Source organism: Cyprinus carpio, chromosome B8 (genome assembly GCF_018340385.1).
Source record: "Cyprinus carpio isolate SPL01 chromosome B8, ASM1834038v1, whole genome shotgun sequence".
Lineage (NCBI taxonomy): Eukaryota > Metazoa > Chordata > Actinopteri > Cypriniformes > Cyprinidae > Cyprinus > Cyprinus carpio.
Window position 1 is genome coordinate 24,259,612 of NC_056604.1, and position 17,603 is coordinate 24,277,214.

General features: G+C 36.9%; 1 protein-coding gene across 1 annotated transcript; it reads left to right on the top strand.

Moving 5' to 3' along the window:
• Positions 1 to 432: 432 nt before the first annotated feature.
• stc1 (stanniocalcin 1) lies at positions 433 to 15,418 on the top strand. Its single transcript, XM_019122800.2, has 4 exons — positions 433 to 940; positions 9,018 to 9,160; positions 9,641 to 9,852; positions 11,221 to 15,418. The coding sequence occupies exons 1-4, from the start codon at positions 826 to 828 to the stop codon at positions 11,501 to 11,503; spliced, it is 753 nt and encodes a 250-aa protein (XP_018978345.1). The 5' UTR covers positions 433 to 825; the 3' UTR covers positions 11,504 to 15,418.
• The last annotated feature ends 2,185 nt before the right edge of the window (positions 15,419 to 17,603 follow it).

Consider the following 17,603-nt stretch of genomic DNA (forward strand, 5'->3'; position numbering starts at 1 on the left):
AGAAGACTAACAAGACTGGGGTCATATGGATGTCATATTATTTAATAGAACTCATTTAAAGTGACATAAATCTCAGTTTTTGTAGTAGCCTACATTATAATGATGTGCCAGACGCTGGTTTTAAAGGAGTTTGGTCATTTTTGAGGGAACCAGCTTGGCCAGAGCATCTAAATCACGCGGATTGTTGTATGCATAGAAAGTGGTCGATGTAGCTGTGATAAATAGTAAGCAATGTTTAGGTACCCTGCCGGTTTGTTGTCTGGTTGTTGGTTTCAGAGGGGTTCTTGCACTTTTAGCTCTTTTTTTTGTTCGCTCAGTAGGGTAAAGTTGAACCGGAGCGCGCGTGTGCTCCGTTTGTGACGTTATGAAGGAACAAATATGCGTCGCGCTCTTTGAAGTGGTAGCGTATATTTGTATATGACAACAGTGCGCGGATGTGAGCGTTTTACCAATCACCTTTCCCATGTTAAAAGGAACAGCAAACTTTACGCCATACGAGAAGCCCATTTAAATGCTACGGATCAATGAATGAAAGTTTGAGCTGAGGCTGTGTTAGAGCGCCTGCTGTGATGTGATTGGGCTGAGCGGCGAGCTCGTGATGCTTGGGCACATATAAAGGGCGACCTGCGCTCCTGTCATGCACGCGGTTGGAAGAAGAAATTGCTGAAGAGATCAGCCGGGCAGACAGAGCCTTCATGATACTGCCCACATCACACGCATTTCCTCAACGAAGTCGCCAAGAAGACGCACCGCACAGCGCGCAAGACATAAAGGAAATCCTCTTTTATTGCCCTTCATAAAAGCCTCAGTGTCATTTAGTGAGAGATGCCGCAAAGGACCGGACTTTTGCTGCTCGCAGTGCTCATCGCCTCCGCGTATGAACTGGATCAGAACGAATCCTACTCGCCCAGGAGAGCACGCTTCTCCCACAACAGCCCCTGTAAGTAGGAAGCGTTCGGGAATGATGAGCCGGTTGTGTGCTGCTGACACGCACGCATCGGTGTAGGGTAGATCATATGAGAGCTGTCATCTCATCTCGGATGAGCTCTCATCCAATGCATCTGTGACAGATGTATCAGTGCATATCACGTTCATCCTCTGACCTGCATATGAGGGACTCATCATAGCTCATGATGAGCTTCTTATGATGCACAGAGCGCGATGAATGAATGCGAATGATGGTTCCGCCGCCGCTTCCAGCCTCAAAAGCATGCAGGAGTTTCTACGATGGGGAGAAAATGCTAGAGTAGAAACCTGCTCGTTGGTTACCTTACCACATAGCGTGAAAATGGTATTAGACCTTTTAAAGACAGTATACTTTTAATGTAAAATCGCACAATAATTAGAACTAGGAATTGCCTTATATTTGAAAAGAACATGTAGGCTATTTAACAAGGCAATACCACACTTTTGAATTCTGTTTAAATTGTGTTTCTTGTAAGTAAGAAGTAGGCTATAAATTGCATTATTTCATTGTATTTTAACCATTTTTGTCCAGACAATTCACTTTAGAGCAAAATAATTATTTACAACTATATGCTTTTTCTTATTAAATTTAACAAGGCAATGCAATACAATTATGCTTATTACACATATACTGGAAAACAAAAACGTGTAGTTCACACAGAAATTGCTTGCCAATTTCACATTTAATTAGAAAGAAATGGCAAGTAGCAATAAATTAAATGTAAAAATGTGGTAAGACTGTGGTAATATTTTTTTTTTTTTTTTTTTGTAAAATGCAGTAATCTTTGTTTTATTTACAACTTTGAATTTTTTTTATTTTTTTTTCACTGTGTGAACCACCTCTTATTTACAGAAAAAAATGTGTATTATATTTAGGAATCATCTAATAATTTACTGAAATCCTTGTGCAAACCATCATATTTGTTTAGATTTTCCATTCATTGAACATTTTGCAAAGAGTGCTGTTATTTCATACAACAGCACTGGGGCATAACATCAGTGGGCTTCTTGGCTCCTTTTGTAGCTATTTTTATTGGGGGATAGAACATAATTAGCCAAATTCTGCATGAAAAAAAAAAATGAATATTAACCTCTTGCTGTGCACTGAATATCAGTATGGCTTTGTAATCACAGGAAATCACAGTCATGCTGATATTCACTACTACAGCATTCTTGCTTGTGTGATAATTGGATCATTTTGAGTGTTACTCAGTTACTGGTGTTTTGCATTTGTGTGGGTGACGCTGGTTCTGTCTTGATGTTATTATTAGCTAAAGTTGCTAATTTTTATGTTTCTTCAGTCATCATGTGGTCTTGCATTATGTTATTATCACATTTTACAGTAACAGATTCCAATAGCTTGAATAGATTGGTACATTGACAGTATATCATATAATGATGTATCATTACTATAAGTTTTTACTCTCTGATATGTTTTGCAAGCACAGCTGGCAAGTTACTGTAAAAAAAAAAACAAAAAAAAAAAACAACTGGCATACTGTATTTTTAATTCTGGCATCATATTGGACATGCAGATTTATCGATGTAGATCATTCAAAATCTGCAAATTTCTAATATGAACAAAGAGTGAAATTCCAAAAAACTCCAAAAAATTCCCCCTTAAACCCTCTTATACCCAGCAGAAATGTTTTAAAACATTTCCACATACATTTAAGTCACTATAGTACTTTCTAAATATCTATAAAGAATAGTACCATTCCTGATTTTGGTTATTCATTCTCTGGGAAAGAGTTTGAGCTAGATTCAATGAGTGGTTTGTATATGAAAGGTGTTCCCCAGTGAAGTCATACTATCACGCTTCATATTCCAGCTCTCATCGCATACACCTGAACCAGCTAACCAGGGTCTTCAGGTTCATTTGAAAATGACAGGTTATACAGGTAGAGAACTGGAGGGTGGGCAGCTCGCTTACACTAACATTTAATGGACTAGACACAATGGATGTTTTAAATGACATTGTGTGCACCTGAAAGGACCCAACACTATTACAGATGATGAATTGTTCTGACCTGCTGCTCATTATACTGAAACTGAAGATCTGGTGTCAGTGTTACAAAAGGTGCTTCCTTTGTCTTGAATGAAGTCAGTAATTAATATGCTGCAGAGAAAAGCTCGCCCAAGTTTCAAATAGTGGATCTGTGTGTGGTGTGGGACACTCAGTTCCGTTCTGTCTCTGGTCGGGACGTGAAAACCTTTGTCAAACTCCACTTGGTATTTGCATAACTTCCTGTTGTACTTAGTTGCCAGGGAGACATGTACTGACTCAGTGCTTTTGAGACAAAGAGACAGTGGTGCACTAATAATTCCAAAAGAGCAAAATGAACAGTATATACTTTACAAAACAAATGGGTATTAATGGGTAATTAATGGGTAAACTAATAGATTGTATTTTTTTAAATAATCAACCCAGCACTGTGTATAATGTATGCACTCTCAGAAAAAAAAAACAAAAAAACAAAAAGGTACAAAAGCTGTCACTGTGGTACCCTTATGGGTCAATAAGGTACATAGGTGCACCTTTTGAAAACTGTCCCAGTCACAGCTTTCAATCCTAATTCAAGGGGTAGTTCACCAAAAAAAATTAAATCTGTTCCAAACCTGCAAGTTCCTTTCTTCTGTTAAACATTAAAGAATAATGTGAGTAACCAATTTTCTGGTCCTCACTGACTACTATAGTATGTTTTCCATTACATGTAAGTCAATGGCGACCATCAACTGTTTCGTTCAAACATTCTTCAAAATATTTTCTTTTGAGCTCAGGAGAAGAACAAAACTCATACAGGTTTGGAACAACTTGATGGTGAGTAAATGATGTCAGAATTTTCATTTTTGGGTGAACTATACCTTTAATGAGAATATGATAAAACCACAGATGGGATCTTCAGATAATGAACAAGTCCAATTGTACTGTAAATGAATGAACTCTCCCTGACATATTAAGGCAATTGCAGTGTCGTCTCCAAATCTGCAAGGTCTAGCTGAGTCATGCATTACAGTCTGGTGTGAAACACTGACACTCGAGGGCCACAGGTTCAAGTCGGGGTCACGCGCTCCGCAAGTTGAAATCTGAACAGGTAGCTATGTAAGTGTAGAACATGAATTATTTATTCCAACAATTCATCCTATTAGTCAATGTGGAAATGTGTAATATCACCTGTCGAGAACCGTATGTAGGGTCTCTGGTAACTTACCCAGTTGAGGTTTTACAACACTTGATGATACTCGAGAGAGTAAGACAGAAAGCTAACACAAGACTGTGCATTGTCTATTGATGTGTTTTCTTGACTCTCAAATGAGTCCTGACCTGTCGAGGCCCATCACAGTACCCTCAGAATGATTAGATTGAGCTGGCCAAGCCGTATTCAAGTTTCATTCGTCACAATATGTCTAATCATCATGCATGTTTTCCCACCACAATACAATAAGTGCTCTATGAAAGCATTAAACGCAATATCAAACCCATATTTTACGCCTCTTCTCAGCCGTGTGCAGTGTAAGTGAAGGGACAGCCCCTGAACTGTGTGGCCCAATTCATCCGTAACTCTATTTTCCCTTGTAAGGTTACTGATGACGTCTAGGGGGTGTCCGATGATACAAAAAAAGCCTTGCCGACACACTTTCCCTCTTATAACGCCATAAGAGCAGCAAAATCAGATTAATTTTGTTTGTTTTTTATGTGGCAGTGCTGGAGTCTCAGTGTTTTCCCTGGAAGACAAAAAATGATTTGACTTCATCATACATTTGAATTAAAAATAGCCTTGAAGAGACAAAAAAGTACACTTTTAAATAGAGTACTTAATGCGGGAATAATATAGTTTAAAGGAATATACATGAGTGTGAATTTAATGGAATTTTTTTGGACACTTATTGCATTTTATTTGCAATGAAATAGAGGTTTATTATAGTTTGCTTTTATATTGCTTCAGAGTGCTTTTTTGATCCACTTAAGTAGAACTTAAGTACATCTTTATGTTATTTTTTTTTTTTTTTATTGTCTTTGAAATATGGTTAAAGTGTCACTGCTGAATGAACTGACAAGGATTCACGGTAAACTGAAATAATATTTAATGTAATTTCTATTGAAACTTGTATGTTATGAAAATAAATATATTTGAATATATTTAAAAATTTAGTTTGTAAATTTAACATTTTTCCCATGGATTTTGCTCCTCTTATGGCGTTATAAGAGGGAAAGTGTGTCGGTCAGGCTTTTTTTTTTTTTTTTTTTTTTTTTTTTCCTTGATGATATATTAACTTTTGTAAATAAAATATTTAATAACAAAATACACTTCTTTAAAGCACCACAAAAAAATATTAAAACACTGATTTTAAATGCACTTTAAAGTAAAACTCTTAATTTGACATTATTACAAAGTGCCTTTTTAAGTATACTTAAGTGTGTTAAGAAACATAGTGATGAAAGTGCCTCTCTTTAAGCACACTTAAGTGGCCTTTTATTTAATTAATATTATACTTTTAAGATTACAAGTACACTATAAGTGTACATTCAATACAATTAAGCACACTTCTTTTTCACAGTAACTAGTCTCAAAGTAGACTTGGGTCAGCGAGACACCTCAGGTTAGATCACATGATTTCGTTCACACCACGGTAAAATTTTCCCCTGATTCTGAGGAAAGGGAAGTAAAACAACTTCTAGTCATGTATTCACAAGGAAAACTGTTCCACTGATAAAAGAGGCCAGTCATGGAAACATTTCACCCTTACTTGTCCTGAGGCTAACAGCGAGTGTAGGAAAGTGATACAATTGTATTTGGTATTAAAATGAAGATGTTTATCATTTTTATGACTTTTTATAGCTCAGGGGATGTAATAGAGTTCTCAGTTGCGTTTCGCTGAAGTATCAACTTTGTTTTGGATGCTTCTCCTTAAATTCCTTTGGAAGACTGAAAACAGAAACAACAACAACAATATTAATTTGGACAACACAACTGATTTATTATTGGAAGAATTTGATGAGAGACACCTGAGTTTGTATTGCGATCTCTGATTTTAGTATTTCGGTGTCACGCCAAAGCAGAACACAGTTTGAGATATTGTTGAGGAGACATGTGCAGTAGGGTCCATGCTGGGAGAAAACCAGCCTAAGCTTGTTTGCTGCTCTTAGTTGGTCTCCCAGATTGGTTTGTTAGCTGGTTTTAGAGGAGGTTGGGCATCTTTTCACTAGACTTAGAGACCAACTGAACACTCAGTTAAACGAGCTAAACACCAGCTTGAACATGTTGACTATATGACACTAGGCTATCTTTATTTTTTACTGTCTATAGAAGAAATTAGATATTAAAGACCTCATTTGTTATTTTTTTTATTTTTTTCATTCTCATGGGTGATCAGATCTGGCACTACAACACAGCTATTTAATGCAAAAGAATGCAATGTCACTATATTTATTTATTTATTTATTATTATTATTATTATTTTATTATTTTATTTTTTCATTTTACTTAGATACGCATGGTACAAAAAATCATGATGCCAGCCAGAAGAAGCTGAAAAATATGCATTGTACATAGAGAGCATAGCATATGCTAATTTGCTTCTCAACTTTTCCTAAAAAAATAAATAAATAAATACAGTAATTAAAAAAAAAAAAAAAAAAAATAAAAAAAAAAAAAAATAATAATAATAATAATAATAATTTTGAATTACCTATTTTAAGGTTACTCCCAACCCTGGAAACATATAATTAGAAACAAATTGCAATTATCAATTAATAAAAATTTGTTAAACGTGTACAAGTCCAAACCAGCGCTTAATCATCATTGTAAAATGCTTTATGTAAAATAATTTTGACATGTGCCTGCCATTTGTTTCTCCTTATTATTATTTTATTTTTTATAATTTAATTATTTATTAATATTTTTCTTCTTAATATTATTTTTATAATAAATAATGACTTTTTATCTATTATGGTTATGCAGAGTCACTTACAATAAAAAAAAAAATAGGGAGAGATTGGCCTTATTCACTTTCATTGTAAGAATCTCACTGTAACCCTGATTTATGCTTTTTATACAGATAATCATGGACAAGCCTATATTATATTTTGCGGTAATAGACATTGTGCCGCAAGTGCTGTCAATAGAGTTTAACTTTTATTGAACCCAGGATTTTCCATTAATGTGCACAATGAGCAAATGGCCTTAACAGAATGTACATCTGAGATCTTGCCCTAACCTGCTTCCTATGGACAATAGACATATTCACTGCATGACATTTGGGGGGTTTCTGGTTATTTCAGAAGTCTGCCTTTTGCCAGGAGCATTGACACAGCAACACACAGCCTATTTTCCTTCAGATACAGTAAAGTGAGTGTGTAGCAACAACAGCCTGTCTCTCTCTCTCTCTCTCTCTCTCTCTCACACACACACACACATCCTTGAGGTTACTTCTCTGTGTGGCGTGGGATCCTGGCCCTGCAGGCTACAAGTTTGTGCGGCAAAGCGTTTATAGTCTTTGGCGTGGAACTGTTGGAGGTGGTGGTTTGGCCCTCTTACTCAACCCGCTGAAAGTTACTGTCTTGTCACATGTAAGGGTAATGGAAACAATTGCCAAAAAGAGACAGTCAGCAGAACCCAATACAGCGTGGCACACATGCCCTACACCCCTCTCTGTCACTCCCTGACTACGGGGGCAAACGCAGGGCACAAAACGCCCAGACTACCACAAGAACCCCACAAGGCGTGCTATGGATATTCTTCATTCAGTGGGTCACAGTCCCAAGAAGAGAAAAATGGCTGGAATACCCATAAAATTTATGGCAGAGAGTGGAGTGGAGTAATGACGCCAATGCTTGGCTCAGTTGCTATATATTTCAGGGTGTCAAGTGGCTAGTCAAGCTTGTTGTTATTTGTCATTTTAAGTCGAAATTTGGCTTGCTGTCAAAATCGAATGGAAACTCACACATAAAATCTTAGTATTTGTTCCCGTTTGTACTATAGTTTCACCAGACCGAGTGGTATTTAAATATCCCATGGACTGGGAGGTGATAATGAGAAAGTGTCCCGTTGAAAATAATCCCGTGTTCACTTGTAAGCAAGGTGAGGAATTCATTATGTTGCCTAAATGGTTTCACAAGTTCATTGCTACTACACACAATGTGTTTCTCCTTAAATCATTTCCCATGAGAATATGTTCCAGCATTAACTGCCCCGTTCCTCACACTGGGAGTCCAGACCATCTCCAAAGACTGTTCCCTCAATAACCCTCAGTGGCTTTTCTCCAGGTCTTTGAGAAAGTACAAGCTGAACTGTTTAAGTAGTAGCATGAAGTTCATTTGTTTCAACGACCGAGCTGAGAATCCAGTGGATGGATGGATGGATGGATGGATGGATTAGTGAGTGAGAAATATTGCAGAATCTGAACTATTTTTTGTAAAGCATGGGGAAAACAAATGAAACAAAAATCCTCAGAAATGTTCAGTTTGATAAGTTTGTTGCCAAATAATGCATACATTCAACATACTTTGTCAGTGTCAAAAAATTATATGTTTTCAGTGGACTTTCAACATTTTTGGTAATCAAAATCTGGCAAACATACATTTTTTTGGGCGAACATATCACAGACAGGTGAAGATTTCACATGCATAAAATCACCCACATGCCAACAAACCAATGACAACGTGGAACAATAATGACCCAAATCCCTCCGTAACTTATTTGCAGAAAATTGCCTTTGTTTGTCAAACAATTCACGGACAGTTACATATTCCCATAATGTTATTATATTAGCTTTAGCAGAACCTGATTTTACCAAGTGCGACATGTTCCTGGATCAACATCTTTGTGTGGAAGAATACTTCTGGAACCAGCACCAGCTAATGCATTTTATATGGGTACCTATACCTATATATCATACAGTATATACTGTATATTGCCAAATCTGGTTCTGACTTGACAAATATTACTTGAAGTACATTTATGCTTATAAAAAGAAGAAATGTGCTCAAGACTGCTCTTTAGATTCTGCTAATGTTCTTGTCAAATCTAACGGTGATTTTGTTTTTGCAGCGGATGTGGCGCGCTGCTTGAACAGTGCGCTCCAGGTGGGCTGCGGTGCCTTCGCCTGTCTTGAAAACTCAACGTGTGACACAGATGGCATGCACGACATCTGCAAGTCCTTTCTCTACAGTGCTGCTAAATTCGACACTCAGGTATGTACGTTTGTATACCATTCAAGCCAAAGAACAAAAAAGATATATCAGTTCATCGATGGATACACAATATCCTATTGAAGTCAAAGGCGCCTTCTCAGCAGACAGTAGGAAGCTAAGAAGCAATAGGATTGGATGAATCCTGTCAAATAAATGCGGTTGAATTCCACTGAGATCTGAAAGGCCCGATGGGAGCTATTCTTTTCAAAAGTTCTTATTACAAAGTGATTCATAAATGCTTTCTTAATTGATGGTCTTACAGTATACAGACTCAAATTATGTGAGCTGACCGCAATTTTACCTCAAATAAAGTTATTTTTATAAAGTTAATACTCTGCAAAGTGATTAGAATGAATCATTAAAAAGAACTGGTTCAAAAGAATGAGTTGTTTGAGAACCATTGCTACTTTTTAATGGCCAAGGTTCCACTTAATTATAAGATGGACTGAAGTCACATATGGTTTCCTGTTCATTTTGCAGGGCAAGGCTTTTGTGAAAGAAAGCTTGAAGTGCATCGCCAATGGCATCACATCCAAGATCTTTCTAACAGTCAGACGGTGTTCCACCTTCCAGAGGATGATTTCAGAGGTTCAAGAGGAGTGTTACAGCAAGCAGGATATTTGTACAGTGGCCAAATCAAACCCAGAAGCCATTGCAGAGGTGGCTCAGCTTCCCAGCCACTTCCCTAACAGGTAAGATTTATGAACAAGATGAAAAGATCTCATCTTTTGGTGTACACAAAAAGGGTTTCAAAATTTGTTGACCAAACTATCATGCTAGATTTAGGAACTAAAGAATCAGTTAGGTGGTATATATTTTAAAGTATAAAACATAAAGTATATTTTAAAAATGTACCTGCAGATAATAATATTACTGAAATAGAAGGCCACTTAAGTATATAAAGAATACACTTTCATGACTATGTTTATGAACACAACTTACGTAGACTTTAAAAAGTGCACTTTTAATCAGCTGAAATTAAAAGTTTTACTTTAAATTAGATTTTAAATCAGTCATTCATTATTAATAAGCTTTTGTCATGATATAAAAAAGTACACTTACTTTGATGTGTTGACTAACATACTAAAGCACATGTAATGATTATATATTTAACTGTAGTGTGTTATTCAATATTACATTTAAAGTGAATATAATTTAAATTGAAACAGAAATGACATTAAAATATATTTAGTTACTATAAATGCTTGTCTGTACATTCAGCAGCACATTTAAAAATTTTTAAACATATTTCCAAGACAACAGAAAATTCTGTCAGGACCACTAGCACTAGCGTATCATACAGTTTGAATTGGCTGTATGGTTCTGTTCTGGGGAAAAACTCCCTGGGCAGCCTAGCATGGATATGATCAGGGAGAGCAGTGATAATTAGTAATCATCAGATAATTAATCAGATAATTAGTCTGATTTAAAGGAGAATCAGATGCTGAATCCTGACTGACAGAGGAGGAGCTGGGGATGGAGGAGGGTAATTAGTTATTGAGCAATGCTAAAACTGCTGATAATACTGAGGGACTAATTAATGAATGCTTAGATAGGTATCGTATTTCTGTATGTAAATGGGGATCAGCAGAGAATCAGCTGATGCGAGCTTGACTAACGTGACCTGCCAGAATTAACGCTACGCTTGATCATTTTCAAATTGCATATAAAGATGTACTTACTTAAGTGGGTCAAACACTGCACGCTTGCATTTGTTCTAAGAAACAAATGTAAAATCGATTAATCGTGATTAATCAACAATTCCATCCACGCGTTCCTAAGTGCAAATTCAGTGGAAACTCAACGGTTTAATAATGTAGACAGTACTCCTTAATCGTTATCTATCGTGAGCTTGCTAGAAATCAGACTGATTTTGTGACAACAACCAACATTGTAAAAAAGAATAATTTGTGATGCATTCAAAAAATATAAATGGTCTTAACATGTTCATTTTGAATTCGCTGAGCATTCGCGGCACTATCTGTAGCTTTCTAATGCTGCTAAACCCGCTAATTTGTTGACGCACTGGCTCAGCGTGAGTTTTCTCTGTCTCACCGCAGGTTTTATGGGAAACTACTGCAGAGTTTGATGGAGTGTGACGATGAGACGGTGGACCTGGTGAGGGCAAATCTGTTGACCCGATTAGGGCCTGAGATCACCATGCTCTTCCAACTACTGCAAAACAAGCCGTGTCCGTCTGCTGCAGTACCTACTGGAATGGAGACTCGTGGTGGGTGGCGGTGGTCTGTCAGTCCCCATGGATACAAGAACCAGCCAAATCTACGCAACAGAGATGCCTCGAACCTCTTGGGCAAGAAACGCAACATTGGTGACAGCTCTTAACTTCAGACCAATTTGCCAGGCCAAACTTAACCATCAAGCACACATACACAAACGCAAAGTGAAAACACACACACATAAAAAAAGAAAGCAAGACAAAACAGTGGTTTATTTTCCGAGGCTATACAGGGACACATTCCTTCTCAACTGGAAAAAGGCATGCACCAGTGCGAATGTCCAATTCTATGTTTATCACTTCATATTTGATGAGTTTTACACGTTCGAGGGAAAATCGGCCTGTAGGTCGAGTCAAGGTCACCCAGCTGGAGTCATCCAGGCCATAATGTAGAGAGCTCTTAGATAGACTTATTTCCATGAAAATATCTCTAGCAACAAAAGAAAAATACTATCGTGAAAAAAAAAAATCAATAAATAGCCATTTGTATATGAAATATATCTTACGGAGATTACAGCAAAGAAAATGTATGTGTATATAAATAACTGAATCTAGCATTGATGTGAAATAGTTGGCATGTGTTATAGAAATAAGAGTGTACTATTTATTTATTAACAGATATTTTACTACTACTTTAGCTGTTAATCTCAAATTGCCACTAGCCTTTTTGTGAAACTCTCCCATTTGGCGAGAGCTATCTTTAAAAATCGATGTGCAGGAATTCATTAAAATACCAAAAAACTCAAGTTCACTTCAAACGCCGTCGAGTACAGCAACAGTAGATGTCAGCGATCCACACTGGACGACCAGACATTATTGATGAAACGAGTTAGAGATGCACAGGAAGGGACCGATAACTTCTCTTTGCATTCCTTCAGCTTCATTCTGTAGACCTACAGGAGCTTTTTTATTTTTTTTTTCACTGTTCGCAAACATTTACTTAACTCTTGGATCGCCTCTCTACTTATTATCTGTTCAAGTAGTGCAGTGCAAATAAACTCTGAGAGGAAGTTCAATTCTAAGCCCTGAGCTCATTGTTAGCGCTACGTCTAAACACATATTTTGGCCAACTTATTGGACAGATGAACAAATTACTCCCTGGTGAATATGACATGCAGAAGTGAGTTGCAAGCACGCTGTTCCCAGCGTCGCTGAGTCAAAAACTAAAATAAATAACCTAGATGTCTATTTAAAAACATTCAAAAATTGAATGATTAATATTTATTTTCTTACTATATTATTTAAATGTTTATTTTATTACATTTCTGTGGGCAATATTAGTTCATTCAGCAAGCATCGGTTTACAGATATAGTGCTTTTTAATTGCTTCGGCGTCCATTTTTGGGAGCTATTTGAAATTTATTTAATCGATCGCTTATTTAGTCATTCTGAGTTGACTGACCCATGTAATGACTCTGTGCTGGTCATGGGGGAACACGCTGGTCATACGAATGTTATATGGGACCACTATAATGCAAACTTTGTCAAAAGTTTATCGAGCATTGCCACATGCTGTGTATACATTCAGGGTTAATCAGCTATATATATATATATATACATATATATATATATATATATATATCATTAGCTTTAACAGAGTAATTGACATCCAGTATTTCATAGCACTGTCGTTAATGCGGTTTACGCGAGCAGTTAATTTGGGGCAGTCACTGCAAAGTGTTTTCCGGAGCCATTCTCGACACTATGCAATATGCAATGTTTCCGAAAGGCCTATTTCTCTCAGAGTGTTTACCCAGGGTGAATGGGGAAGATCTCTCTGTAAGTGCTTCTTAGGGAAGTTCAGATTAGCAAAGACTGGAGGGCAGTGTTTGGCTTGGGAACGACTATGGAGCGAGGGCCAAATCCAATCAAACTACCGCAAAACCACTTTTTGACTATTCCCGTCCAAAAATAAATTCCATAGCAAAGAAGCCATTTCACCACTGAGTGATTTAACCATTCAGACGACCAATCTGCATCGCTTAATATGTCCTGATTTGTTTGAAAAACACAGGCTGGCCATTAAACGGCTTGTTTTATGGTGAACTCGCACTGGCGCCGTATTGGTACTGTGGTGATAATACAGCAGTTTGATTGAATTGGACCCAAAGAGAAATGAGAGAGCAGAACCGGAGAGGGCAGAATGACTGTTTTTACTTAAACCAAATGATCTTAAAATCTAAAAGTAATTCACCAAACTATGCAATAATCGCTAGAAAGGTTGCAAACTAAAATCCATGCTATCAAGCCCTAAGCGGAAATGGGGCCGTTTACGTTTTGAGACTAAGCAGCAGTAGCTTGTTTTCTTCTCCCATATGAAATCAAATCCCCAGTCCCCAGTAATCCTTTGTCCCCCCCAATTTCTTTGTTTCGCGTTCCTGTATCTGGCCACCTTTTCTCTGTGTGTATATATGTGTATTTATAATAATATATGCACTTTCCGTCTCACAGGACCACTATCAAAGGGCATTGAAGCATAGTTAGATTCTGCTCAGAAACTCCAGAGTAGCTGCTGCATTCTTGCTGAACAGGCAGGGATGCAATAGCAAAGTGAGGATTTATTTTTGTTGTTTGGGAAATACGGTATGATATCGCAATCTATTAAACACCAAGGAAGTACCTGTACCAAACAAAGCTGCTAAACGGATTTCCAACCCCACTGTGTTACGTTAAAGCTATTTTTCCATTAAAATCCCACCGGTTTGTCCAGCATTCACTGTGTGTGAACATTTCAAACTAAATGACCAGTGACTCGATTATGCATTACCATTTTCATGCACTTCTGGTATCTCAGCAACAAGGGGTCCATACCATCTCCAGAGAAACAGCAGCGAGTGCAGACGTTCGCTTCAGCCCAGCTCAGAGACATTTGATGTTTAAAACGATGCTGGTGAACTACTCTTAAGTAGCATTAATGTTGCAATGCTGTTCGGAAGGTTTGGCCACTCTTGTCCTGATCGCATCTTTTCTTCCGTTACTGAAAGGGTGTTGTACATTTAAATGTAAATGTATGTTATTTTGTTAAATTATTACAATGCAATTGTTAGACTGCTGTGGATATAAGGCTTTTTCTCTCACTGGAAGCCTCTGTCATGTAGCTCACCATTTTCATCATATTGTGATTCAGAGAATTTTCCAAAAAGTAATGGATTTTGTAAACTTCAGAGAATGTATATTTTATCAAATGTCTGTATTTGTGGCAAAGGGGTGCCTACGGCGTTGAAGTTTTTTTGCAGCCCTCTGGTCATTTGAACTTGAACAGCATTGTGTCCTTATCACGATTTGCGGTGGATTAGCAGAGCTTGGAGAATGACCCTTTTTGTTGCCAAATTTAAAGTTTATATAACCACTGCCTCAAGGAAACATCTAGACTTAGAATTGAATCGAACGTTATTTGCCTGCGTTATAGAAATAGTATAGAATGTAGAGTGGGAATGATTGGAAAATGATGTTCTGTGTGATCAAACAGTCCCAATCAGATGCGTTTCAGGTTAGTTTAAAGCTTAGCTGATACTGTCATTATATATCATAACCAGAAAGATCAGGATGCACTACAATAGAAGCGATCTGTTCGTGCAGGTCCTTCATTGTCTCTGATTCACCAAAAACTGGTGATTTCTCCTCTTTGATCCAGGGCCCTGAGGACTATAGGCTACACAAGCCATTAAACTGTATGGTACTCTCTCTTCTCAAAACTTGAAACCACTTATATCACTCATATTCCTGTTTATGTTCAAGATTCAATGTTGTTGTTTTTTTCTTTTTAAATGCAGTATGATACCAAAATAGGAAAAGATTGTTTTGCAAGGCATTCTATTTAAGGCATTCTCTCTTTTTTTCGTCCCTAATGTTACACATGATGGAAATTTGTGATTGATTTGCACTTTATACTGAGCCCATATACATATATACTTGTGTATATGTGTTGGGGTTTCTTTCTGTGCTGACAGGTCAAAAAAAAAAGAAGATACAAATACATCAGCTATGTGTCTTTTACTGTGTAATAATAAACTATGATCAGATCTGGCATATGATATCTAATTCTGTGTTCTTATTAACCAACTCAGTGTATATTTGCTTAAGTGCTGGATGCATGAGGTGCAGTGCTGTTTGTTACATTCATCATTAGCAAGTTCGAGCTCCTAACCCATATATTCTAAACGGTACAATATTAAAAACTTGGCTTGGGTACAATGAATTGACTCAAGTAATGATATAGCATATTCCTAGAACAATCTTAAAGGGGGAAATTTACTGCTGGCTGACGGGGTTTTAAAGAAAGCCAATTTATATAAAATCCTTGCTGCATGACTTAAGAAAACAATGAAAAAAGGATGTAGTGAAGAAAAAAAAGACTACATAATTGGGGATACAAAAATGCAAAAATACAATCTGTAGTTTTCACAAAAGCTGTCAAAAGTCCTCCGCTTAATGCATTTTTTGTCATCAGGTAGATTTCTGCTGACAAATAAACAGGAATATCTTTAACAGAAAAATAACACTTATTCTTCATTTACAGACGCATTATTCATTTCATCTTCAAACTACAGATAACAATACAACATTGGTTGAAAATCAGTGAAATCATACTTAAACAAACCATTGAGTTTCATATTTAGTCAACAAATAAAGGATCAACAACAATTTGACTAGTCCAACACTATTATGAACATACAGCTATGGCCAAAAGTATTTCTACTCTAATTCTAATTCTAGTTTGGGTATTGCAGTAATGCAGTACTAAAAAGTGTTAAAACAACACCATATAATGACATTCTAGAGAATTCTGGGCTTTCGTATTTGTGGCAGGATCAGAGACAAATAATAGTGTCCAGTGTCCACAATAAAGAAAATACAGAAAATAAAGGAGCAATCTTTTAAAAATCTATACTTAAAACATTGAAAAACTGAATTTTCAATTTAATGACTCTAAAAAGGTAACCATCAATTTAAAAGTAATGCAACTTTTTCCTTGCACTGTGAGTATTTAATAAGATTTTCATTTCAAGAATTTAATTAGAAATTAAAAACATATTCAAGAACTGCAGTCTTTGCATGTATGAATTGCATTTTTATATATACATTACAAGCAGCTGTAACTGTAACTGTCACATTGAAATACAAGTCAAAATAGTAAAGTAACATCTAATAAAGTGAATGGCTTCTGGTTGTTTCCCAGAGTATGAAAGCTTGGTGAGTGGGTACAAAATCCATGAAATACAATGTATATGCAAAACCATATGTGTACAGCAATTCACTGTAACTATGACAGTGAATTCCATTCACTTAAAGGTAGGGGGCTCCAAACTTACAAAAAAAGCAAAACGACGTACAGTAAGGTTGCTTTAATAGATAATAACAACATTTCATAATAATAATAATAACAACATTTCAAGATTAGTCCACTGGTTAGTCATACCGTCCCATCGCACAAAGTATGTGACTTTTTTGATGCGCTTGGAGGAATTTATATAATAAATGTTTTTCCATCTGCCATTGTTCATATGAACCTAAAGCAAACCTTTTTGAGAATTATTTATTTATTTATTTGGCGTTTCCATCTCTTATTTCTGATGCAATACTTTAAAATGCGAATAAAACCAGGGTGATGGAAACAACTATTGTCCCATTGGCATTTCAGAGAAGGCCCATTTCTGAAGGCCCTCTGTGCACACGTGAGGTTTATATAGAAAAGATTTGCTTAACTGGTCTGCACAAAGCCCAGATCTGAAAAGGATTTGGAAAGCTTTTTGGGATGAGTGGAACCTCTAAAGGGAAGGATTAATGGGTTCGGTTTAGAACAAGGACATATAGTCTAGGTCTAGAGTAGGATAAATGGATGGACAGAGTCGTGCTTTTCAATATTATGAAATGAGCTTCTGCTCGGCACTCATAAAGATGCTTAAAATACATGCTGAGTGTGACCAATCTGCAACAGGACCCCTCGTCCCCAAAGAGAGACAGGGGGTGCTCATGCCTTCAGAAATGAACTTTCTTAAACTCACTTCGCAAACGCGCTGAAACTGCAAAGTGGTTTGGTTCTGTTCTCTAAAGAGGCCTGAGGAAAGGAAGCGAGTCGTGCAAGGGAGACGAGCTGAAGCGAGGCGGAGCGAGGCAGCAGCTATCTCTAGCAGTGGGGAGGGAGATAATTTCATGGTAATTTGGACGAGTCCTGAAGGGTTTTTCTCATTTTCTGCACAAGCTCAC

Coding starts and splice junctions, on each gene's coding strand:
- stc1 (XM_019122800.2), top strand. CDS start 826: ATGCCGCAAAGGACCGGACTTTTGCTGCTCGCAGTGCTCATCGCCTCC. Junction 9,161..9,640: donor CTGCTAAATTCGACACTCAG/GTATGTACGTTT, acceptor TTCATTTTGCAG/GGCAAGGCTTTTGTGAAAGA. Junction 9,853..11,220: donor CCCAGCCACTTCCCTAACAG/GTAAGATTTATG, acceptor GTCTCACCGCAG/GTTTTATGGGAAACTACTGC.